This window comes from Cibotium barometz, chromosome 9 (genome assembly GCF_041138505.1).
Source record: "Cibotium barometz isolate CiBa-2024 chromosome 9, ASM4113850v1, whole genome shotgun sequence".
Lineage (NCBI taxonomy): Eukaryota > Viridiplantae > Streptophyta > Polypodiopsida > Cyatheales > Cibotiaceae > Cibotium > Cibotium barometz.
Genome location: NC_141054.1, coordinates 18,793,250 through 18,804,971, shown reverse-complemented (window position 1 = coordinate 18,804,971; position 11,722 = coordinate 18,793,250). Strand labels below are relative to the sequence as shown.

At 42.6% G+C, this 11,722-nt stretch overlaps 1 protein-coding gene across 1 annotated transcript; it reads right to left on the bottom strand.

Moving 5' to 3' along the window:
* Nucleotides 1-1,413: 1,413 nt before the first annotated feature.
* On the bottom strand, nucleotides 1,414-6,628 carry LOC147635315 (putative pentatricopeptide repeat-containing protein At3g11460, mitochondrial). The gene is made up of 2 exons (XM_086802559.1): nucleotides 6,499-6,628; nucleotides 1,414-6,399 (listed from the first exon to the last, which is right to left on the bottom strand). The coding sequence occupies exon 2, from the start codon at nucleotides 5,374-5,376 to the stop codon at nucleotides 1,828-1,830; it is 3,549 nt and encodes a 1,182-aa protein (XP_086658685.1). The 5' UTR covers nucleotides 5,377-6,399; nucleotides 6,499-6,628; the 3' UTR covers nucleotides 1,414-1,827.
* Between the last annotated feature and the right edge of the window lie 5,094 nt (nucleotides 6,629-11,722).

Below are 11,722 nucleotides of genomic sequence, written 5' to 3'. Positions count from 1 at the left end.
TACTAGCAAAACAAATAGAGTAGTCCAGTTTGTGTTCATTACTTGGTTGTGCCAATACACAACCAATGGCAAAGTTTGAAGCATCAATATGTACATGAAAGATTGTGTCCCAGTTTGGGATGGGTACACTTAACAAGGCCCTCTCCAGTTCATCATATATCTGCTGAGATTTTGCAATCCATTCAAAGACTATATTAATAGTCCATATAATGGTGTTAGTCATAGCCTCTATGGTCAAGTAGGGACGCCTGTATAATCATTACTTACATATGAGATGTGGTTTATGTCATTATTTAATTCCATGTGTGTTCATTACTGAGGATGTTTTATGTGCGAGATAGACCTTTTATTTATATCATTTTTCAAGATTAATGTGTTTAATCCGTTGTGTATGCACTGATATCATATAGTTGAAATTAATATGTTTAATCAGCTTTGTGCACTGATTAATATTTTTTTAATGTAGACGATGATTGAGTGAGGAACTGTTTGATAGCTACGGGTGGAACATTTATTGAACCACAATAAGATACCTTGAAAGAAATGTGAATACCTATTATGGTTATATATTTTTGGTATTTATATTTTTGTAAGGCTGAAAAAACTTATATGTTCAAAAACTCAAAAAGCTCTTAAGCTTTATTTTTGAAGTTGTCTTTTAAAAAAAGCAAACTTTAATACATATAAATTTGGATGAGTGGTATGACAAGCCAGAGATTGAGATTGAACCCAATCTTGTGTGTCGTTTATAATTAGGACGTATACATATTGGCTAAAATAAGTAGACCAACAAGGGACCATGGGCATGGTCAACCGTGGAGGCCAAGGCATAAGTGAGTGAACATGGCCAAGAGTGTATAAGTCAATTATAGGCTTGTTTGTAATTACCAATTATGACTAATCGTTTCCACTAATCAATTGTCTTAAGCAAGCTTCAATGCAATGGTGATCTTCATCCATGTCCAACTCCATGTAAACAAGTTAATCCAGGGCTTTGCACGTAGAGCCATGTCTCGGATGCTACTAACCTCCATGCTTGAGGGTCAGCCTGCATGGCTCTATGGTTGGGCGGTGAGCTAGGTGCCAGCGTCTATGTTTTTCTTAATCACACGTGTCTGCTAGACAGGGGTCTTACACTTAATAGTCCACACACAACCACATGGTCTTATCCTTTTTGCCCACCATAATCACTAGGGGATTTGCCTGGCCAAATATGCAACGTCATCCTTCTCCTTCAGACTCAACCGAAGAGATTCTGAAATACCGATTGGGCTCCAAGAATGAGTTCTATCGTATGATCAAGACTCCTAGACGGATGTAATCCAACTCCTAAGGAAACCCACTAGTATGGTGTGACAATATCAGAGTATGCAACACTATCAACATCACAAAGTAACAAATTAACATGCTAAGCATTGCACAAAGAAGACATGGCATTAGGCAACTCATCATCCTTTGTGCACGGTAAACCCCCCATGCACTACGTATCCACCCTGGCTTTGTGGTGACTCCTCAGGGCTCTCTATGATCTCCTCAAGGTAGTTAGTGGAGGGGGTTTCAACAATTATGGGTCTGTAGGATGTTGAAGTATCCAAGATGTCCAAAAAATCCATCTATGGGTGGGCCTCAATTTAAGTTCTGATTGGCTACTGTCATCTTTTTCCTACACTATGCTTTAACCAATCAGGAGTGTCTGAGTGGCGTCTTTGTCTTACAATGTTATATACAAATCAGAACACTTTAATGTGCATAAATGACCCTTTCCTTTGGGTCATGCAACCACTACAATCTGGTCCTTGTGTGACTTGAATGAGCCATAAATCACTGTCACGATATCTTAAATACACTAGCCACACCGGAGTTCATACATGAACAATTTCCATCCTTGAAGGCATGCAAGGAGCTTGCATCTCTGCAAATGATCAGTCGTTGCTCTACCTTTGATATTGTTTCCATGGCCACATGGCACATGTTACAAACCTGGAGATTCTTTACCGCTCGTATGGGAGTCCCCTCAGATGCATTAACCATGCCAGAAACAATAGCTAGCTTCTCACTGCACCCACATAGAATACCTCTTGCATCATGATATCTCCCCGGTAACCCAGTATACCCTTCCTCTTCATTGTTGAGAGAGAGATGATTGAGCTTTGCATATATATCTTTGCTCTCTGGAACGCTTGAATGTCCTACATCGAATGCATGCACAACCCCATCAGCCTCAATCCGACACTTACCCAGTTCATCCTGTGCCCATAGACTTGCTCTCATTGCATCAACCATCTTTGCCTCCTTCCATAGATGAGCATCTGTGTAGATGTTGAACATTGTGATAATCATGGCAGCAGGATTTTCAACGAGTCTAATTGCACGATCAAAAGCCCACCTACCAAGATCCACATTACCCCACTTGCGACAGGCACCTAATAGAATACTCCATGTGGCCGGATCAGGTTGGCAAGGCATCTTCTCCACCATTGCCACAGCTTCATCAAGTTGGCCAGCACGGCCAAGGAGATCAACCATGCAATTGTGGTGCTCGATACTCAACATGATGCCATAACCTTTACTTATAGACTCAAAGTAGTTGATGGCCTTACCCACGAGACCTACATGACTGCATACAGTGAGAAGGCTAAGGTATGTGATACCATCTGGCCGTATGGCTTCCTCTGCCATTCTCGCATACAATCGGAAAACTAATTCACTCTGTCCAATCCGAGCATATCCTGCAACTAGTGCATTCCATGCCACAATGTCTCTTGCTGGGTTCACATCAAACACCACCTGTGCATCTAGCATACTTCCGCATTTTCCATACATGTCGATGAGAGCATTCATCAGGGTTATCTTGATAGTTTCATAATCACCACGATAATACATCTCACCAAATGTCACCTCTGACCTCTTGAAATAAACTGGATCTTTTTCACAACCCTCTTTGAGGATCTGTGTGTGTATTTCTCGGCCCTTATCGATAAACCCTACACTGCCACAAGCTTTCAGACTGCAAACATATGTGACCATATTAGGGAGTACACCCTCCAGTTGCATTTGTTCAAAACAAACTAGTGCCTCTTTGCCAAGCCCATGCTCAGCGTATCCTGCAATCAATGCAGTCCACGAGATTGCATCTCGAACAAGCAAGTGATCAAACACTTCCCTTGCTTCCGCAAGGGAACTACATTTCATGTACATATCAACCAATGTGTTACCAACAAAATAACTTTTGTCAAGGCCTTGCTTGACAGTCGCAATGTGCATCTCATAGCCCCTATCAATGATCCCTATGCTACCACAAGCTTGCAAGACACAAACAAACGTAAAGGCATTCGGAGAAATACGTTCTGACTTCATCCGGTCAAAGCAATTTACTGCTTCCTCAGGATGCCTGTGTTCGGCATACCCGGCAATAAGAGCACTCCAAGAGACTACATCGTGAACTGGCAGCTTGTCAAACACATCTTGCGCATCTGCAAGCAGGCCACATTTCACATACATGTCTACCAAAGTAGTACACACAAAAGGATCTCTCTCCAATCCCTCTTTAACAGTCCTTGAATGTGTTTCTTGACCCTTATCTGTGGCTCCTAGGCAAGCACAAGCTTGCAAGCCACAAACAAATGTGCCACAATTAGGAGACACTCCCTCTTGTTGCATCTGCTCCAAGCACTTAACCACCTCCTCACCTTCCCCATGTTCAACATACTCCATAATAAGGGCAGTCCACATGATTACATCTCGAACTGGCAGCTCGTTGAACACCTCCTGTGCTTCAGCAAGAGAGTTACATCCCAGATACATATTCACCAAGCTGCTGCAAATGATGGGATCGTTTTCGAATCCCTCTTTAGCAATCTCATCATGTAGACCTCGGCCCTTACCCATGTCTCCTGAAGAGCCACAAGCTTTCAGGTTGCAAGCATAGGTGACGGCATTAGGAGAGATGCCCTGCAGTTTCATCTGTTCCATAGAGTTCAAAGCCTCATCTCCAAGCCCACATTCCACATACCCCGAAATAAGTGTGTTCCATGGCACTACATCCCGGAGTGGCAGCTTGTCAAACACTTTCTTGGCATCTTCAAGTGAACCGCATTTAGAATACATATCAACCAAGCTGTTGCCAACAAAAGAATCTCCTTCAAATCCGACTTTGACAACCTCAGAATGTATTTCACGGGCCCTGACCAGAGCTTCTATGCTGCCACAAGCTTTCAACACACAAACGAAGGTTGCTGTATCCGGGGGTATGCCTTCCAGCTGCATCTCTTCCAGACAATTCAACGCTTCTGCACTCAGCCCGTGTTCAACATAGCCTGCAATCAAAGCGGTCCACGACACAACATCTCGAATGGGTAGCTCTTCAAGCACACCTCTTGCATCTGCAAAGGAGCCACATTTGGCATACATATCCACCAGAGTGTTACTAACAAAAGAATCTTTCTCAAATCCCTCCTGGGCAATCTCAGCATGTATTTCTCTGCCTTTTGCTGTGGCCTTAATGTCTCCACAAGCCTTCAAGCTGCAAATAAATGTCACAGCATCTGAAAACACACCCTCTAGCTTCATTTGGTCCAAGCAATCAAGCGCTTCCTCATAAAGCCCCTGCTGTGCATACCCGGTAATAAGTACAGTCCATGAGACAACATTACGGGAAGCCAGAGTGTCAAATATTTCACGAGCTTCTGAAAGAGAGCCAAACTCCGCATACATGCCTACTAAAGTGCTACTGACAAAGAGATCTCCATCATAACTCTCTTTCACAATCTCGGCATGTATTTCCCGGCCTCTTGCCACACATTTCAACCTTGCACATGCTTTCAAAAGGGCCACCAGTGTGAATCTGCTAGGAGATACACCGTCTTCCTGCATTTTCTCGTAGACGTTGAGGGCAAGCTGTGATTTCCCAGAGCCAATATACCCCTGTATAAGAGAAGTCCAACTGTACTCATCTGAGTCTACCACCTTGTTGAAGACATGATGGGCCTTGGAAACATTCCCACATTCTACAAACATCGGGACAAGATAGTTTCTAAGCTCTCTATGAGCTTCCAATCCATGGTTGCATACATGCACATGTACCTGCTTGGCATACACTGAATTTCTCTTTCTTTTGCACTTCTGCAAGATGCATATGCAATTTTCCACTGATGGCGGCTCTACCATTTGTTGCATTGAAGCAAACGCTTCTTCTAAGCTCAAAGTCTCCCAATTCCTAGCCTCTTGCAGTAGTTGCTGTTCTTTGCATGCATTCACGGGCATTGCAAACCTAAAGCCGGGCTTAGGATGGTTCCCATACAGCTCAACCTGCTCTACAAGGGCAGGGTCTGCAATGTTTGAACAGGGATGAGCGGCAGAATCTTTGCCCCCCTTCATTCTCCTGCTTAGAAAAGCCTTACTTCTCAAAGTCTCATTGGCATGATCAGTCCCAACTCCACGCTTCACTCTCAATGCAACAATCCCCCATTAGTATTGGAAAAAAGCATCAGACCCAACCACAGCTTTGCATCCAAGCCTACACAAGCCCTTCACCCTCGATGCCATGCCATGGTAACTGGCCCCGACCATCCAACGTTTGTGTATATGCTACACTCTTAAAGCTTACTATAACTCTCAGACATCTATACTCTGAGTAGATAGAAAGCCCCCACTCTGTGTTCAGGCTAACACTATAAGCGCTTACACATCAATGTGCCGTTGCCATTATCAGTTATTTGTATCTAAGCTAGACTACATCCCTTCACACCAAAAGACCAGACACACACTTGATACTTGACATCAATCTTAGCTCTTATCCAAGCAAAGACTGACCTTAATTTTATAAGTTGTTCTGATGGATTGTTCTGACATTTTTCCGCAATGGATGGTATGCCCTATCCCAGGTTCTGATTGAGTGGTCTTTAAATGCAAACTTAAGTCTGTGTACAAGCTTAGACTGAAGTTCATACCTTAAACTGACATTTTTCTGCAATGGAAGGTAAGCCCTATCCCAAGTTTGTTCTAACCTTGGACTGAAGCACTTCACTCTCAAAGCTGGACTGCTGCCATATCCAAGCTCAGGCATTATCCATGCCAGATTATGATGGCATGCTACCATCAAGCCCTTTGTGAAGACAACCGGGGCAACAAAGACAATGATGACGACAATGGCAATGGCAGGGACGATGACAATGTCATGCTATGTTGATGATGGCAATGACGCTATCATGAGAAAGATGATAATACCATTGCCCCAATGACAGCATCATTGTGATGAAGACAAAGATGATGCTAGGAAGGGTGTGATTTCCATCAAGCCCGTAGCAGAGACAACGATATAATTGCCACGATGATGGGGCAATGATGACATCATCGTGATGATGGCGTAAGACTACGAACTAAGGCCATGCGAGCTAAAACCTGCAGGACCAAATACAATACTACCTGTTAAGCCATTCTGGGCAGGCAGTTTCTCAAAACCCAACATGACAATGGCCTGCTGTTTGCTGTCGAGCTTACCGCCATGGTGGCCTGCTTACAAGCGTGAGAATTGTGGTTCCGGGCTATAACCGTGAGAATGAGAATCAAGGAATCCCCCATCCTAGCTCGAGGCGGGCATCATGTAAGAATTTGGACCATGAATACATGTTCCACCATTTTGTTTTCTGAATAAATGGACCATGAATAAAATATGTCTCTCTTTTTTATGTTGATGAACATCCACCAAGATTTCCATGAGGGGGCGGTTCACACGATGTCCTCGCCGCCGCCTGGACTCCGGTGCCATCTTAGGCCCAGTTCACAGTGAAGCGGCGGAAAACACACTAAAAAATGAGCAATTCCAGGTGGAAAAGTTAAAAAATGCACACTTCCGCCACCCGAGTGTTCACACATAGGGCGGAAGGAAGACTGCACTAATTTTCTTCCGCCGCCCAGTGTGAACCTTTTGGGCGGCGGAAGAAAGAATAAAACAAAAACATGGAAAGTAGAGCCAAGAGTTGATTGGTGCCAACATGGCACTTTTTGCCAAGTTGGAGGGTGGAAGAAGTTTGTTCCAAGGGGGGGGGGGGGGGGTGGAACAAAACTCCCTTGTTTCTTCCACGATGTGGCACCTCTCAACCTTCTCTTCCGCCGCTCTATGTGAACACTAATGTCCATATGGCAACTTTTTGTTGGCTTCTACACTTTTTAAATTCCTTCCGCCGCCTTATGTGAACTGGGCCTTATTGATCATATGTAGAGCCCCTTCTCACGCCCCCCTTGGCATGTGGCTAGTTGCAACAAGCATCGTTAGCAAAAAAATTGGAATAGCCTAAAAGTATTGTCGGTGCATAACTTATATTGAACCTCGTCTCGCAAAAACAACGGGCATGTGAAAAGGATTTCACATGGATTGTTGGGTTTGAATGGGATGATTTCTTCTAATGTCTTTAAATATCAACAAGCAATTCCCATCGTCTATGGATGAGGTAAACAGTGCCCATCCTCTTTGCATATAGAGAAGAGGTTGTAGATGGTAGAGCAGCATGCTCATGCTCAAGTTTGAATGGGATGATTTCTTATAACGTCTTTACATATCAACAAGCAATTCCCATCGTCTATGGATGAGGTAAGTAGTGCCCATCCTCTTTGCATAGAGCAGAGGTTGTAGACGGTAGAGCAGCATGCTCATGCTCAAGTTTTTATTGGTTTGCTAGATGAAGCTTTAACCTTATGCTCTTGCTCGTTTAATGCTAGACAAGATTATGTTGTTTTTCAAAATCTATACACCACAAATGCAATGTATTAGAATCTTGGCCATTGGGAGTCACAACACATTAAATGGACCTTTCTTAACTTCATAATTATCAACTCACCAATAATACTGAATAGAAGTCCATATAAGTGCAAACTCTTACAACTATACACAATGACAATGACGGTAGTTTCTAAGCTCGAGTTCTACATCGATAATAACAAGATGGCGTTATCAAGATAAGGGGTCGGCTCTTAGCCTTGAAAGTCATCTCCTCCACCATAGTTAGAAGTTGAACATACTTTAAGGCACTATTTAAGCTCGAGTTCTACATTGATAATTAGATGGTGTTATCAAGCTAATGGAATTCAAGACGATTCTTAGCCTTGAAAGTCAGCTCCTCCACCATACTTAAAAGTCCCTTGTGGATCAATGGCCAAACTAATGTGTGACTTTGCCAAGTCCATGCTTGTAGCACATTAGTCCAATATATTTACTATTTACAAATCAAATAGTGAAGAACTTAACATAGTTACAAAATTTGAATTGCCTCAAACACACTTACATAATTCGACTTGCATCGAGCTGCTATAGTTTTTTTTTTTAACACATAACAGTGATCAAAAAGCTGTGAAGCAATACTAATATGTGTCCCCATGAAATTGTGAGCCTACAATAATTAAATAGAGGGCAATTCTAAGGTTAAATAAAGTTTTTAAATTTTAGCTATTGTTGTTCTTGAGATTTTAAACACCATCCATAGGGCTTCCCTTATAGTTACTGTACTTGGTGTTTTTTCTAATGAAAATTTTCCACTTACAAGTATTAATGAAACTTTATGTTCTCCCCTTGGTTTGGGCAAGGGTGCCACCTATGGCATTCCAAAGGTATTAACATTATAAGAAATATGACATCCTACCTTGATAATCAGGGAATCAAGGCAACCAACTTATCCTCCAACGATTTAGAATGCTTACTTTGCTTGTTCATGCCAATGAAACCTACATCTTCCTTAGACAATTTAAACAATGGTGCAATAATTTACTAATGAATCTTTGGTAAAAACTAATGTAATAAGCAAGGAATGGAGCTGGAACATATAAAGCAACCTTATCATAAGTTTAATGTCAAATAGGGAAAGTCTACGACCTTAGTGTACATACTTACGATAGACTAGTAATAGAGACCAGACCATTTTTCAGTTTAGTCGGCCTAGTGTGAAAGCTAATCACTTGTATGTAAGGCATTTTTGACAATAAGCAATACACAATCCTTCCCTTGCAATATTTTCTTGTGATCTCTCCTTCTTCCCTCTTCTTGCTTACTTACAGGCTATTGTGTTCTTACTTGCTTGATGGATGCTTGTTTTAATAGGCATGGTTGTAAGTTTCCCTCTTCCATTAGCTTCTTCTTTTCCCGTCTTTTGTGGGAAAGAACCATCATGAAGGACCATCTCTTCTTACCTCCATCTAGACATTAAGAGCTCTTCGAGTGTGACAATGGTGTGAGGATGTGATGGATGAGCTAGCACACCCACATGGGAAGCTATAAACCTAGGGCTCTAAGGCAAAACCCAATGACACATGCTTCAACATGGCTAAGGTAAGCTCTTGACTTGAACATAGGTATATAATTTTTTTCTCTCTCATGTTCATATGAGAATTATTTGTGGTTTATGAAATGTTTTTCTCCCATGTCTTTCTCACACTAATAAGATTTTTATGGCCCAAGGGATAATCCCAATGGAGGTTCCTGCTCACACCCCGCGAAGGTTATAAGGCTTGTGGAGTATATATGAAACCTTAAGAACAAGGGATGTTGCATGACCACTAACCTCAAGTGTACAGCTGTTTGCCAGCTGCAGTGAAGTGGAGTGTGGGACTGTTGCATGTGCAGATGGAGGGAGTGGTTGACAAAAAATACGCAATAGCTGCGAGGCGCAATATGGAGGACGGGGGTACTGAAGATTAGGAACAATTGAAGGGGAGAGTGTGAAGAGAGAACATTGAGAAGGTGAAAGAGAGGCAAGGTTACATGAGAGAGAGAGGGCGAAGAAGCCAGGAGGGACTTTGTGCTGAGAAGGCTCTGTGATATCGCGGGGATTTGAAAATCGTTTGCGAGACGACGGAGTTTTGTGAAGATATGCAGGAATTGGCTTGAGGAGGTTTGGGCTTGTTCATATTAGAGAGTGCAAAGGAGATACATGATCTTGTAGGATGGTGGGTTCCCTAGGATTTATGTGGTGCTACAGCTCTTTTGGAACTTGGACCAGTCTAAGGCCTTTCTCAGTGATTCTTACTGTGGTTGAAGATGAAGGTTTGCAATCCCTTGTAGCTATTTCTTGTGAACTTTGAAGATAAAGGCTCGTACCCCCCTTGTTTCTTGGTGTTCTTTTTTTCGACGTAATCCCCATGTCTCAGGGCTGTTAAGACACAGTTGTATTTCTTATCTATCTCTGATGAAAACATAGGGATTAGAATTGTACCCGTTGTGGGTGATACAAAGACTCTTATTTTGATGTATTGTTGTGGTACAGTGTTGTTTTGAGTGAGTTGATGGAGATGAACCACTAGGAGGTATTGGTTTGATGCCTAGGGTATTGATTCAATTCTAACTCAGTCAGAGACTGTTGAGTAGGTACAGGGTCAGCTTTGTGTCACCTGATCATTAGAATAGTCAACATGTGGTGTAAAGATCTTGTTTGAGTTGAGGGGAAGTGGTTCTGAGGCTCAACTGATGGTTATAGGTCTATCAGAGGACAACTGTCAACAATCAGAAGACTTAGTGTTCCTCAGGGGGCGCACTTAGTACAAACCTTGTGTATAACATGCGTTCGCAGGATATTAGAAAAACCCCCTTTTTAAAATTTTTCTTGCATTTTATGTACCCCTTTTGTAAGTTTTGGAGGAAATATATATATCTTTTTTGTAAATTTAAAATTTATGAAGTCACGTCTTTTTAAGCCCCCTTTTGTACTTTTCAAAATTGAACATAGAATATAGGTGGTGTGCACCATGCAATTCATAGCTAAAGTTTCATTACACTCTAGACACGATGGCTATCACAAATCCCATGGCGACATGAAATGTTGTTTTTCAAGTCGGAACTTTGAAGCACGTGCCAAATCATGACCTACAAAGCATGGGATTACAACCATGCAATAGCCAAGACAAGCACACTACTTACATAGATATCAACTTAATCACCCCGCTCCAAACTCTCAAAATCTGCCCGATAACTCCCTATGCGACTCCGTAAGAATGCGCAAATCTCCTTTGTGAACTCAATGCGATCACACATTTGTCGTCAAGCTCTATCAAGATATCTCGTGAGTCCCCTCATCTCCATCTCGTCCTCCCGATCCTGTTAGTAGGTCTCATGACTCGCTACATGTGTGTCAAAAAGGTCCACATCTGCCTCATCAAGTAACTGCTATACATGTGTGAAGTCCGTGAGGATGTCCTCGCAATTGCTACCTCCCTGATTCAATCTGGCCACAATGGTTGTCCCCCAAGCAAGCCTGCAAACAACTGGCTACAATGCAAGGCTGAGTTTTCAGCCCGAAAGAACCTGCAAATGGCTAAAAATAAAACTAAATTTTCAGCTCCAACGGGGCTCCAAATCAGCCCGAAATCATATCCACTCCTGCGTGCATAACAGTCCAGAAAACAACTAATGAGTTGGGGCAATTTTAGCCCTCAACCATGTGCATAATAGTCCAGCAAAGGCTGATGAACTAGGGCTATTTCAGCCCACTACTAAGTGCATCCACTGCGCGCAAGATGTCCTCAAAGTGGCCCATTTTGGGGCAATCACTCGTATGCCAAAAATGATAGACATCTGAGTCGATCAAAAGACCCTCGGCCTACATACATACTATCATCTCTGGTAGCTACATCATCCACATCCTCGTCCTCATATGTCAATGGTGCTGGCTGATCTAGCAACACGACATCTGATGCGCGTCCTCAAGTGGCAACATTTGATCCGGCATACCATGCTCGGACT

What these genes read in the sequence shown, in the direction of transcription:
- LOC147635315 (XM_086802559.1), bottom strand. Translation starts at nt 5,376, where the DNA reads ATGAAGGGGGGCAAAGATTCTGCCGCTCATCCCTGTTCAAACATTGCA.